General features: G+C 43.9%; 1 protein-coding gene across 1 annotated transcript in view; it reads left to right on the top strand.

Annotated features, from left to right (window-relative positions):
* The window catches only part of Susd1 (sushi domain containing 1), a 126,651-nt gene that overhangs the window by 63,864 nt on the left and 48,009 nt on the right, over positions 1–14,778 (top strand). Inside the window, exons 9-10 of the mRNA XM_036179627.1 lie at positions 6,584–6,693; positions 9,962–10,154. Coding sequence (XP_036035520.1) covers positions 6,584–6,693; positions 9,962–10,154 — 303 coding nt within the window. The remainder of the gene's footprint in view (positions 1–6,583; positions 6,694–9,961; positions 10,155–14,778) is intronic.

The following is a 14,778-nucleotide window of genomic DNA, read 5'->3' as shown; positions in this document are numbered from 1 at the left end:
GGAAGAGAGGGTGAGCACTGGGCCTGGCTTGAGCTTTTGAAATCTCAAAACCTGCCCCCAGTGACATACTTCTCCCAACAAGGTCACACCTCCAATAATGCCACTCCCTATGAGTCTATGGAGGCCATTTTTATTCAAGCTACCACAATACATACATACATTTAAATTAGTATATGAAGTTAACCTGTTTTCTTATGGCATTTTCATGTAGTTTATTTTTGTTGGTCATCTCCTGTATCTTCCACTAAACTCCTTGCTCCTCCTCTAGCCTTTTATTATTATTATTATTATAAGATTTATTTTGTTTCTGTTTCCTGTGTTGGATTCTCTGGAGATGGAGTTCCAGATGGTTGTGAACCATTTGAGGTGGGTGTTGGGAACTGAACTTGGGTCCTCTGGAAGAGCAGCAGGGCTCTTAACCACTGAGCTGTCTTCAGCCCCCTAGCCTTTTCTTTTTAGTAATTATACTTCAGTGTTAATTTCTAGTCTTACTACATTTTAACATGCTTTGAGGATTTAGTGAGCACTTGTGTGGACCTCACTGCTTGGTTGGGCTGTTTTCATTGCGGTGGATGCTGGGAAAGAGTGTGGCATGTTGGCATGTAGGTAGAGTAAGATCTGTCTCAAGTCTTCGTTATTAGATCAGTGGTTGTTTCTCATTTTTCCCAACTTCTCTTGTAGATGCTAATTGGTGTCTCTTGAATGATTGGATGCTACAGTTCTCGATGGTCCTGACATGTGGATAGAGTCTCTCACTAGCAACAAATGGCTCCCTCTATTAGGTTAACGTACTTTCCTTACATTACACTTGGATGTGGTACTGACTTTATCAATTTCTTTGTGCTTTTCCTTTTGCATGGCATGCTGTTAACTATTCTCAGAAGATGTCTGGAGGAGGCTGCCATGGTCAGAATGCACAGGACATTTCTGAGGAAAGGCTGATATTGGAGCGGATAAACAAATGGCTTCTGTTAGTACTTCCTGGGTTAGGATTTCCCTTCTAACATTTTCTTTTCTTTTTTTCCTATGCCTTTTGTTTCTTTTCTTTTTTATCATCTCCATAGGGTTCTTTTGGCAGTGAGTCAGACAGTACAGATTTTGTTTTTCTTCTACAGTTGACCACATTTTTAAAAGAACTGACTTGTGTATGTTTCTCTGATTACCAGTGTTGATGCTCACACAGTGCTAACGTCTCTCTGAATAAATAAGGAAGTCAGAGTAGTGCACTTGCTTCTACTTCTCCCTTGCTTTCTTTATGCTCTTGGTTTGGTCTCATGCTTTGGTTTTGTTTCATACTGCTCACAGCAATGTTCGCAGCAACCATTTAACCTTAGGCCTGTGTCTTAATGGGTGCAGTATCTACTGCAAGTCTCAGGAAGTCCTTTCTCTGTCCCCTCCTCCACTGCTCACCTGTCTAAAGGACAATTTCTATCTTTTTCTCACTGTGGAAATGGGATCCTTGCTGTGTCTATAATTATCTGAGAACGTCTTTTGTTGCCTTCACATATGAATGGAAGTTTGAGTGGAGTTAATTCTTGAGTTATAAACTTGTTTTAGGAATTCTGTGAACAGATCACATTGGCTTTGGGATTTAAAGCCTTAGTGGAGGGTTTGGGAGAAGGTGTGACTTTCTGCCTCTTTTTGAACGGGGAGGAGTTACTGAAAAGTCAACCTTGGGTCTTGCACATGCTAACATAGACTCTAGCATCCAGCTACACCTCCAACTCCCCCTCCCTCCCAGGTTTTAATCTTGTGAGGCAATCTGATTTTCATTGTGGGTGTCAGAACTACTTCCTTTAGCAGTACAGCCAAGCCATCAGTCACGTGTTCAGGCACATAAGTGCCCACTGACAACCTGGTTTCAGGCACTGAGTTCAACTGTGAGGACAGGAAGCTTCTGTCTGGGGAGTGTGAGCACTGGCTTAGCCTTTCTAGTGCCCTGGGGGACTTTGAACTGTCCACACATCAGGAACCGTTTCCTTCACCAAATCTCTGTTGCAGACTGTTGCTTCTTCCCAACTCCATTTTATTTTCCCAAATATACCAATGTGGAACCTCCTGCTTTCTCTAATGTTCATGTCCTTTTCTCTCTGCCTTGTGGAGTGTGTACTATGCCTACTGTGTGTGTGTGTGTGTGTGTGTGTGTGTGTGTGTGTGTGTGTGTGTGTGTGTTTATAACATCCTATAAGTTCTGTTGTGCACTTTCATTTCCTCTTTGAGGAGTGTGTGGGGAATCTCAGCTAGTTCTCTTTTTTATTTCTACCTCTCTCAACATTTCCAGTACATTCTTCCTTCCTTAGAATCGTTTCAGATGTTCTTAAGAAGTTGTTATTGAAAGTACAGAATGGGTGGGTGCTGCTCAATTTTACCATCAATAACAAAGCAGCAGCAACAAAAAATCCTGACCTCGTACACATGCCTTCCTCTTTCCTTTCTTAGTGCTATAGAATCATCATCTCACAGGCTCCTAGATCACTTTTCCCAGTATGATTAAGTGCTGTCTAGACTGGTGCTTCCTCATAGGGTGGACGTCATTCCCTTTGACTTTACTTTTCCCTGGAAAATGTCAGTGTGCTTCTCTCTGAACTCCCTGTGAAGGTTGAGTGAGCTGGCCTCCTTTGAGGGGCAGCTAGGGGAAGCTCAGCTCCCTCAGTTTAATTGCTGAGCTCATTATTCCATTAACTTGTGAAGCAGTTAGTCTTGGGCCAGCTCCACACTTTATTGGTGGCCATGTCAGAGGAGCTGCAGTCAGCCTTGGAGCTGACGGAGTTCAGCTCACCAAATAGCGAAGCTACAATGAATAAACCCTGCAGAGGCAAAGCCCGGGGGTGAGGAGTGGGGGGGTTGTCTCTAGAATGCCCCTTGTTTCTGCTGTACTTCCTCCTACTTGCTGCTGCTGGGTTCCTGCTGTATTTGGCATGGTGTGGTTACTACATGAAAGGATCCCCAATATAGCATGATTGTTTCCTGGGAAAATCCCACACCTCACTGGGCAATTTACTTGCGGATCATAATGAAGATGACTTTTATAAGAGCGATGATGATTAGTTAGATCTGTGATTTAATGGACTTTCTGAGTTAGATACAGGTGGTTGGGACAGTGAGTAAAGATGATGAAGGCAATGGTTTAGGTACTCTGTCAATTGCTCCAATAAGAGATGCAAAAAAGACAAAAAAGAGGCTAGAAATTACCTTCCCTGTTGTTAGATGTGAGATTTGCAGAAGATGGAAAGTAAGAACAAGGAAGTTTCATGCATTATAGACCCATGAATTCTGCCTGTGGAAAAACAGGCTGATGATCAAAAAAAGCTATTATGTCCCTACACCCAAGGTTAAGCCTGAGTTCCAGTTCACAGGTTTCGGTATGCATCTTAAAAAAAAAAAAAAAAAAAAAAAAAAAAAAAAAAAAAAAAAAAAAAAACCAACAAAAAAAAAGCTGTGAAAGGAAATTAAATGACCCTGTTGTGTGTCAAGAAAAATAGATGTTTAGCTGACCACTTGAGTACAGTTTTGTAGGAATCTGCTACACTGAAACTGTGAACAGCATCCTGCTACCACAAAAGGAGCTGGCTGAAATAGACTTGGCTTGCTTACAATGCTGTTAATCAGTAATAAAAGAACCATTGCTTTGGGGGTGAAGATGCTGTGGTGGGAAAATTAATACAAAAGAAAATGTTTAACCTGTGGGCTTCTAAGAAAAACAACTACCTTGTGATCATAATGTGATTTCTTCCTGCATGAGGATTCTCATTGGTTTTTGGAAAATATGTCACTTGTGGCTGTCAGGTGGTTTCTTTTTTGCATAGAAATCTTTGTATTAGAAAGTATAAAAGGGATAAGTGAAAACTAAGTGAAGTAGAGGAGAACAACAGAGAAGGAGAAGAGAAGAAGAGAAGGAGGAGGAGGAGGAGGAGGAGGAGGAGGAGGAGGAGGAGGAGGAGGAGGAGGAAAACAACAGGTTAGAAGAGCAGAACAGAGAAAGAACAGTAGGAGTAGTAGAAAGGAAAAATGAAATGAAGAATTAAGCTTTGCCTACTCAGATAACATCCCCACATATGTCTGTGCATCTGTCCAGTAGTTTGCTGACTCGGCCGGTTAGTCTTTGGTTGGGAGAATTGCTGGGTGAACTTTAAGACACTCCATAGATGTGCAAGCACCATTTAGAGTGTGTATGTGGTTCTGATGAGCAGTTAGATTTGGGGGCTGATGGACTGTGGCTCCAGAAGGATGTTCATCATTGGCTTATCCTGTAGCCCGCTTAGATTCTTCTGAGGTCTAGAGTTCTCTAGTCCTTCCTTTGAAATGTGGAGACCATGCACATTTGCTTGGAAGGCAGGTTGACTAGTTGCTCTGAGCTTCCCTATAGCTTGGTCTCTTTACACTGTGTTAAACCTAGATGTCTTTGTGTGTCTGCCTTGCATATGGCAACCAACCTTTCCTCCTGACCCAGATGCAAATTTTGACCCATTTCTAGTTATTCTCTGTCACTTCTGTCAGGAGCAGGTGTGGGAAGTAGAAGCCATACGCCTTTGTTCCCGGCACCGTCTTCCTCTGAATTCTGACTGTAATGGTTACGCTACATGGGATCTTGTAGACAGCACCTCTGTGTGTGTTGTGTTTGTGTACAGTCATAGACATTATGTGCTGTTTCTTCTGTACATTTCATACACGTATACATCAGACGATCCTCAAAATCCTGTGGCTGTTTTTCCCCTCTGATATCCTTGTGAAAACGTTAAACACCGAGAAGATAAAGGAGCTTGACAGGTCTTCAAACTCTTAGAACTGTATTTTCACATTTTCCAGTTACAGTCAGGAATATTGTCCCCCAGCTAATTGCCCTGTGCTGCATATGTTAGCAATATTGAAAACACTTTGGGCAATCCTGCTTTTGAGTGGAATAATTTGCCATTCTCATGACTACATAGGTGACACAGACTTCCATGGGAGAGAGTCTCCCTGACAGATGTTTCAGTTTTTGTTTGGGAGCCGTGGATGAAGCTCAGGGGAGAGTGCAAGGTTTGCATATATGAGCTGCAGGTTTGATCCCCAGACCGTAGAAAGAAAAACAAACAAACAAACAAACAACCTTTTTTCATTGGTAGAGAATGTACAGGCTTATTTGTTAGGGAATTTGCTTTTCCTTAGAAATTCCTCCTAGACTTGAAGTGGGTTCTTCAATTCATTCTATGGAGTCTTTTCTTTTGACTGCATTAAGAAAGGAATGTTCTGCCCACAGGAGGTGGGGAATGACTTTTTCTATATAATGGTTAGACCAAGCCTGCCTCCTCACTGTTATTTGCTTTAGTTGAGCACAGCTCTGGAGCAGTGTGTCTGCTGTGAGACCACGTATCTTCTGCCACATAGTCCACTTCTGGTCATTTTCTGTTGGAAAGCACCAGCCCTGAGACTCCTCACCCATAGGTTTTACTCACCATTTCCCTCATTCTCAAAACATCTGTCAGGGTTGGGAATTTAGCTCAGTGGTAGAGTGCTTGCCTAGCAAGTGCAAGGCCCTGGGTTCGATCCTCAGCTCAAAAAAAAAAAAAAAAATCTGTCCACAGATATGTTCAGGACATTTTAACACAGGTCCATCTAAGTACAACTACCTGCTACAAAGGTCACAACTTGAGTAGTTTCTGGCAATATTTCAGCATTTCACTCAATTCTCCCAACTGCCCATGATGTAAGAAAGCAAGCTGGATAACATGATTTCACAATGAGAAAGTTAGGATTCTTAAGAAACTCTTCTGAATCTCACTGAGTTCATACAACTCAGGAGAAGGTGCATTTCTGGGTGTAGTGGTGTGTGCCCATAATTTCAGTTCTGGGGGGCTGAGGAAGAGGGATTAGGAGTAAGGGGCCAGACTGGGCTACATAGCAAGTCCAAGGAAGCCAGAGTTACAAAGTGAGGCCCTGACTCAAAAAACAAAGCCAGGGGGCTGGAGAGATGGCTCAGTGGATAGGAGAATTGTTGCTCTTGTTCCGGAAGAACTGATGCCCTCTTCTGGCCTCCAAGGACACCAGGAAGGCATGTGGTACATAGGCATACATGCAGGCAAAACACTCATAAAATGAAAATAAATAAATCTTAAAAAGAAAACCAACCCCCAAACAAATGAAAAACCAGAAAAGAGACAGAGGCTGGGGAAATGGCTCAGCTGTTAAATCGTTTGTTGTGTAAGTGTGAGGACCTGAGTTTGATCCCTAGAACCCATGGAACACACCCAGGAGACGTGGAGCACACCTGTAATCAATTCTAGCACTGGGAAGGCAGAGACAGGAGGATCCTGGGTGCTGCCCAGATAGTTTAGCAGAATCGGGGAGCTCTAGATTCAGTGAGAGACCCTGTCTCAAAGGATAAGGTGGAGAGCAATTGAGAACACTCACGAACATTCAAACAAACTGCGGAACTAGTGCTGGAGTCTAAGTCTGTAATACCAAATGTAAATGTAGCTATAAATGCTGTGCTCTTCATATGAAACACCTACCGGCCCTTGGAAGTGTCCCAGCTGCACTTATATTCAGCCATGATTTGTCTCCTTGGTGATTTGACCTTTTTATATGTTCTCTTCTCTTCTAGAAGATGATCTCTTAGAAGATGGCGGAATTCTCAATGTTTCAGTATTTAATGAAACTTGTTTGAAGTTGAGCAGTCATTCTAGGAAAGATGGGTCAGAACAAATGTACCAAGTAAGATGAACCCTTCTTCTTATCTGTTATAGAATTTGTCATGCAAAAAAAAATCGAGTGATTTATTCCCACATTGGGTATGCATGATTCTTTTCCTGAGCATCTCTCTTGCTCTTAACCGCTGAGCTTAAAATATTTATAAAGCTCATCTTTTCCCTGAACTGTGGCTCTTCTTTGAGGAGCCCACACCCATGCTTTCGGGTTTGTCCTAGCATCAGGTCTATATTAAAATATCTTTAGTAAAACCACAACTCGGCTTACAAAAAATGTGGGCTATCTCCAATGGATGGTCCAGAATATTCAAAGACACTGTTTGTGATGGCCGTTTCTAGAGATGAGTGCATGTGAGATGGCCATGAGGAGGAACCAAGTTCAAAGAAGGTACTGTGTACTTGGTGATTTTCTACCATTTTCCTGCCTGTGCATACCTGCGTTTTAATGTGTTTAGTGTTTGTATCTTACTTTGCCTTCAGACCCGCACACTGGGCGCAGATCTTTGGGAAGCTCACTGGGTGGCTGCTGGCTTTCCTTTCACTCCAGTTTGCTTCTACAACCAAGCAAGTCATAAGCAGGTTTAGGAAGCGATCTGGATTTGCTTTGTTGTCGTGTTTAGTGCTTAGCAACTCTGGCAGCAAGCAATAAAGTTAAAATTAATTGTTCATTTCATAAATATTTAGCAAGAGGATATCATATATTATGACCTGGAAGTTTTAATTCAAACAAATAGGAATGTACAAATAAGCAGGCAACTGTAATGTGGTATGATGAATCATTGATAAAAATGCAATAAATAATGAAATGGGACGTGTGTGTGTGTGTGTGTGTGTGTGTGTGTGTGTGTGTGTGTTGTTTGCACATACATGTTCCCAGGTGTAATTTTTAAAAAATATTTATGTTTTATTTTAATGTGTATGTTTTGTCTGCATGTATGTATGTGTACCATGTATGTGCCCTATGTACATGGAGGCCAGAAGTAGAGTGTTGGATCCCCTGGAACTAGAGTTCTGCATGGTTGTGAGCCATCCTGTGGGTGCTGGGAATTGAACCCAGGTCCTCTAGAAGAACCAGGGTTCCACTTCTCCCTGCCAGGGTGTAATGTTTTAAGAAGAGAAGCTGTGTTAGGTCTTAGAAAATGAGTAGGAACTAGCTGGAGCCAGGGTGACAGGAACAGCCCGCAGGAGCAGGTGGGAAGAGGAGGTGGGGAGCCAAGCAGTGGCTGGTAAAGCCTTGCTTTGAATTTGAATGCTAGGGAGGAGCCGCTGGAGGATTTTAAGCACGTAAGTGAGTATTTAAGTTTCCATGTTGGAAAGAGCCCTGGGGCTAGAGACTCGTTCAAGGATCCAAAAAGTTTATTCTATGATTAAAATGGTTTTTCAAATTAGTACTGAAAGGAGTTTTATTTTAGCTAGCCAGAGACTTGTGTAGCTAGAGTTTTTCTTTCTGGGTCCCGCCAAGCCCCGGCAGTCCTGTAGCCCATTTATAAAATAAACATACAGATGCTTATATTATTTAAACTGTTCGGCCATTAGCTCAGGCCTGCCACTGTCTAGCTCTTACTCTTGTTTTTTTAGTTGAGGATCAAACCCAGGTCCTTGTGCTTGCTAGGCTCTACCACTGAGCTAAATCCCCAACCCTCAGCCCATTTCTGTTAATCTATATGTCACCATTGTTCCATGGCTTTACCTGCTGCCTTTACATGATGCTCCCTGGACAGCAGGCTGGCGTCTCCTCCTCTCTGCCTTCCTGTTCTCTCATTTCTTCTCTCTGCTAGTTCCGCCTATGCTTCCTGCCTGGCTACTGGCCAATCAGTTTTATTTATCAGTCACTCATCTACAGCAGACTTGGCTAAGAAACCAGTGATTCTTGGGGCTGGGAAGATGGCTCAGTTGGTAAAGTGCTTGCCACTCCAAGCCTGAGGAACTAAGTTTGATCCCTGTCACTACCTAAAAAGCAGGGTACAGGTGTGTGCAGAGTCAAAAGAACCCTTTTGGCTCCTGGCCAGCCAGGCTAGCTAAATCTGTGGGCTCAAGGTTCAGTGAGAGAGTGTTTCAAAAAATAAAGTATAGAGCAATAAAGGAAGATATCAAGCCTTGGACATTCATGAGTGTGTGCGCCCCCCGCCCCACTCCCTACACGAAAATGATTGAAGAATAAAATTGAAAAAGAAACTAAACTTTTAATGTGTCAATGATCAATTTATGCAACACATGAAATATAGATAAATACACTGGGGGAAAGTGAACGTTCCAAAAGCTGTCTGCATCAGAGAATATAATATTGTTCATATCATATATGAATGTACTATCTGTATTAGAGAGTGGTCCAGAAGAATAGGGCATCATGAGATCTTGTGATCCTCTGTTGGCGATGCTGTCTAGACCCTGGAGCGCGGCTGTGGATGACTGGAATGGAGTGGAGAACATTCATAGCATTGAGCTCAAGGAACTCTGAGGCCAAGTTTTGATGGATTGTTCCTAAGGATCCAAGAGGAGGACTTAGCAGAGGATGACTCTTATGAGCTAGTTATCAAGGTCTTGAATAACCTGAGGAAGGCTCAGTGATTGACGTAATGAGGAGGGATGGAGGGTGGAGGACCTGAGGATGTGAGCTCCAACCAGACCATTAAACTCACAGTATCTACCAGATAAATTGTACTTGTTGCTAATGTTTGATCCAATTATTCTGGAACCGTCACAAAAGTGTTCTCCCTGTAACTGTGTTTCTTGAGTGGCATGATTCAGACAGCAGTATATGTGATGTCTCCACAGTCCTCAACTTTTACCAAGCTCTGACGGGAAGGAAGGAGCAAGGGAGATGGCATCGTACTGTTGCTTTAAAAGCATAGCTTGGGGTAGTTCTCATAATGCTTGTACCCGCATGGTGGGGCTTGTCTATGGGTTTTTCAGGAGGAAAAAGATGGGAAGAATTTTGCCCAGTAGCTTAACTACAGTCTCTTTCACTTGAGTGGGCACCAAAGGATTGCTTTAGACTAGCCTTCCATCTTGTTCGACTAAAATATGTTTATTTCTAAGCATCAGTGGTGATGTAGTTTAATCTTAGTCCTACACCTGCCTGAGAGGGTAACTGGGTAGGATAGGTACAGTGGCTTTGTAGAGGTTGTCCTCAGTTTAGACCTTACTGGTGTCTTAAAGACAATTCTAAGAAGATCAGCAGAAGGAAGTTTGTCATACCTCTACTCGGCTTCTAGTCTAGAAATCTGCAAGCCAACAGGAAGCTAACACAATGCTCATTTTCCATCTTGTGACAGGTCAAAGTTCTGGGTCAGAGGTGGTATCTGGAAAACTTTTATCATGCCACTCTGTTTAACTTCACAACAAGAGACCGAGCTCCGGAAGTGTGTTTAGATCTGTACCCAGCCACTGATTACACAATAAACATCACCCTTCTGCGAACCACTGAGCTACCCTCGGCACAAATAACCATAACAACCGCACTAACAGGTAGGCACGGATGCCTTTCTGTTTTGTACCTCAGGACAACAACTTAGATATGAGAATTAAGTGGTATAATTTGGGGAACATGAAGGGCAGGGTCAAGAGCCCTGTGTTCTAGTTCTAACAAACTACCAGCTTTGCTTGGTGTTCAGGATACTCAAATCTTGCCATTCTGTCCCTTTGTATAGTGTTTTGGCTTCTAGAGAGTCCAGACAAGGAGATGCTGCTTCCTGTGAGGGATTCCAGGCAGCCTTAGAGTGAGAATTCTGGAAGCCTCTGTCTCTCATCTCAAATTCAAAATGGTTTTGGCTCTGAGGATATTGATAGAGACAACTAGAACTGTCTTCCAGGAGACAGAAATACCATCCCCACTGTGTCCAGCACTGGCAGAGTCAAGAGGGCTCATGCTGCGCCACGTAGGAGCATGGACACACTTAAAGAATAGGGTGTTATGGTCCAGTGTCAGTATGAGATAAGCTGGAGTGTGTTGGAGTTCCAGGAGGCCTTAGGTCCTTCCCTTCCCTAGCTGGAGGCGGGGGTCTGTTTGTCTCAGGCCTCTGAGGGTTAGACAAATTCCATGTGACAGGGCCCAGATCCAAAAAGGGGAGAAGGGTAGCCTCAAGCCCCAGATTGTTCACTGGATGAGGCTTTGTGTCCTAGGTCTATGAGATGGGCAGTTTGGAGGGGTGCAAGTTCCAGACTATAGGAGAAGAAGACAGAAATTTCTGGGCCAGATCAGTGATTTGGCCAATTTTTCTGTCTTTTCAACAGAATGATATATTAAGAACTGCTTTGTGTTCACTAGTCTCTTGGATTTTTTTATTATCATATTTCCAACAACCTGACTCAGAGCAGTGGTCTATTGACACACAGGCTCCTTGGAAACTCTTCCTTTGTGGACTTTCCTGGAAGCCACATAGAGGCCATCAGTGTTAACCACATAGCTCCCAGCTAGTGCTGAGGGACACAAGGTCTCTCCCTTCCCCTTCCTCCCTCTCCTTTCTTCTTTTCCCTAGAGAGCTCACCCACCCAGCACTCTGCACAGTCGAGGCAAGTGTGCCCTGCTGAGCCACATTCCAGGCCTCCCTCAACCATTTCTTTAATTCTTTGGGCTTAATAGTCATATTTAGGGATATCCAGGGAAAGAGGCTGCCCCTTTGAAGGGAGCAACAGGATGATGAGCCTGTCCCCCATCTTCTTAGGACCTCGGTTTCTGGTTCATTTTTGCTCCTAGTAGTGGGTAGGGGGCAGATGGTTTGGCTTTGTACGTAGGAAACTAGTTCTCAAGACACTAGTACACTCACTGTTCACCTCACGAGTTGGAAAGCTTGGGATTACAGGAGAGTTATTAAAGCACAGGCTCTGTCCCAGGCTCTGTCCCATGAGTTCCAAGTCAGAAGGTACAGGTGTGCACCCAGAGTCCAATTTCCAACAAACTCTGCCCTTCTGATTGTGCCAGTCCACGTCTTTGATGGTGTTGTTTTAGCCACATGCAACTTAGCTACTTCTGGGCAATTACAAGGCCCATGCAGATAGAGACATGAGAAAGAAGGGAGGGGGGGGGGAGGGAGGGAGGGAGGAAGGGAGGGAAGGAGGGGGGAAGAGGAGTAACTAAAATAATTCTATATATTCATTCCAGCAGGCTAGTGTACTAATTGGCTCGATTGTGTATTTTTCCTTATGATCCAATACCCACTTCCTCTGTTTCTGTGTTCCTGATTTAGAGACCTTGCTGCCGTGCCCTGCTGAGGTAGCTCTGATCTTTGTCTTTGTCCAGTCAGTCTATTCACATTTTGTAGTGAGAAACCAAGTCTTAATCTTCCTTTCCACGTGGGATTGCACAGGATTAATAGACAAAATATCCTCCTTACTGTTCTGGGCAATTCCCAGGATGACCCTCAACGCAGACTCATGACGTGATATTGGAGGAGGAGGTTAGGTACAATGGCTTATCCAGTTCGCCTTAGGCTGAGCAGCAGAGGGATGGCAGTGGGCAGATAACCTATTACCCACTTCTGGGAGGCTAGGGCGACATGAAATACCACAGGCTGCAGACATCAGCAATCTGCACCTTGTTTATTCAGGGACCTGTGACACAGGAACTCTGTGCAATAGGAAATGTGACCCGAGGAATGGTAACTTCCTGTCCGGCAGGTCATGTGTTTACTGTCCCTTGAGGCTGAACGAGTGAGGAATTAATTGTCTTTTCCTTTGTGGAAGGAGTATGGCAGGGAAGTGGTCACCCTTAGCACACTTGAGCAATGGAGCTGCCCTTTGTGATGTTGAACATCAGGGGCTTGAATATGAATATCCGCGATCACCCCAGGAGTCTGCATTAGGAAAGTAATTCACTGACTCCCAGGTTCCTAAAGACCACGCCATGTATGTCTAAGAACATGCTTGTCCTCTCCCTCTCTCCAGCAGGGATGTACACGTTTATATTTGTTTATTTCTAGAATAAGCTTGACAAAAATTTAGAAACATTAAAAGAGGTAGGAGCTGACTGACATTCTTTCCAGGGAATAAAACTGTAGAAATGTATAATCTTTTCATTTCACTCAGAAGTGATTCATTTAACCCTCCATCTTTTTTGATTATTTGAGTAGAGAGCCTGCAGATTTTTTTTTTAATCCTTAAAATGTGATCATTGTATTTGGGTAAGTTTTGAGGCCATTTTGACTCAGCTTTCTTAGGTACCTGGAGTATCATTTCAATATTTATATTCAAGTATGTTTTGTTTTTTGTAAGATTATCTTGATTTTAGATATTAATTCTGTCTCAATGTTTTTCTCCCCACTTTGGAGACCCTCGTTACGTATATCTTGGACCTTTTATTTGTATTTCATTTTAGTCACTTTAGTTTTGACCTTTTGTGCTTTAAAAAAAATCTCATTTTAGGCCAAGCCCTTCCTTTCAGCTCTTGGAGGCGGAGGCAGGAGGATGTCTGTGAGTCTGAGGCCAGCCTGGGCTACAGAGGGAGTTCCAGGACAGCCAGGGCTACACACTCAGACCCAGTCTTGAAAAGAAAAATCTCATTTTATTTTTTAAAAATTCTCTATTATCTTTTATTACATATTATTCAAGTCTATTCTTTTATAGACATCAAGAAATTCGGCTTTTATTCCCAGCGCCATCTTGTCCCTTTTTTCATCTGTTTCCTGGATTCGGTCACTTCTGTTTCATTTCCTTCCTACTTTGTCTATTTCTGTTCCGAGTTTTGATTTCCTGACTGGCGAGATCTTCTCCATAGCCGCAAATGATTATTTATTGTGTATTCTTTAACCTCGTTTGTGGGTTTTAAACAAAGACAGCTTGTCCAGGCTGCAAGGTTTCGGTTATAAAACCTTGAACAGACTGCTCCCGCCTGTCAAGTCCAGGGCTGCAGGGGCGGCCGAAGGAAGCGCTTAGCCGGGTGAAGAGCGCCCTCTTCAGTCCTGGGCCGAAGTGCAGCTGCCGTAAAGGTTTCTTAGGGCTTTGGTTGAGCATGAATCATCTGTTCTAGTTTAGGGTTCTTCGGTACGCGGGATCTTGCACTAAAGTTCGCGTTTCTTCCTATCAACCCTTCGACTCCAAGGCCACGAGCACATGCTTCTTCCTTCTTCGTCTTTTCTCTCCAGGAGCAGTGACTTCCTCAGCCGCTCCTCGCTCCTTGTCATAGCCTCTCTCCGCAGCCAGTGCTCTGGTGACAGACTGGTCTCTCATCCCATGCTTTCACACTGAAAGTGGCATTTCTTCTGCTGTGAAAGACTCTAGCTCCTGGCCCCTGCTCCCCCACACACACCCCCGCCCCCGGTAGGAAGTGGAGAGAACCCGGCTGGGATTTCGTGCTTCTTGCTCTGTTTAAGCTTGTTGTATTCGCTCTGCTTTCCGGGTAGAATGACGGACGGCCGTGGGTGTGTTTGCGCTGTATGCATCTGTGTGTGCACCGGAGCGTGTTCACTCGTGTATGCATGTGTACAGACCAGAGGCGGTGTGACTGTCTTTGATTGTCACTCTCTACCTTGTTTTTTGTGACAGGGTCTCTCACTGAAAATGGAGCTCACTGTTTCAACCAGGCTTTAGCATCCACCCTCCCCATCCCCACCCCCACCTCCCCACCCCACCTCCATCCTTGGAACTACAGACACAAGCTACTGTTCCTGGCTTTTACATGGGTTCTGGGGACATGAACTCAGGTCCTCATGCTTGCTCAGTACACACTTTACCCACTGAGGCATGTCCCAGCCCCAACAGCATTGTTTTTATGTTGTTTTATCTGTTCCTCCTTTAGACCTGAAGAGTATTTAGAACTCTATAATATGTTCTTAAGCACTGACTATTTTTTTTCTTTTCGAGACAGGGTTTCTCTGTGTAGCTTTGCACCTTTCCTGGAACTCACTCTGTAGCCCAGGCTGGCCTCGAACTCACAGAGATCCACCTGCCTCTGCATCCCGAGTGCTGGGATTAAAGGCGTGTGCCACCACTGCCCGGCTAAGCACCGACTTTCTACCTCTGTGTCTTACTGGTTCAATTTTTTTTCCTACCTTGAACTCCCCTTTTCTGTAGTTCTTATATTGCCGCCTTTCACGTAAGCTTTCTGTTTTCTGGATTCCCATGATTGATTTCAGGTGGTTTGGCAGCGTTCCTCTGG

The sequence above is a fragment of the Onychomys torridus genome, chromosome 2, assembly GCF_903995425.1.
Source record: "Onychomys torridus chromosome 2, mOncTor1.1, whole genome shotgun sequence".
NCBI classification, from domain to species: domain Eukaryota; kingdom Metazoa; phylum Chordata; class Mammalia; order Rodentia; family Cricetidae; genus Onychomys; species Onychomys torridus.
This window is presented reverse-complemented; position numbering and strand designations above follow the sequence as displayed.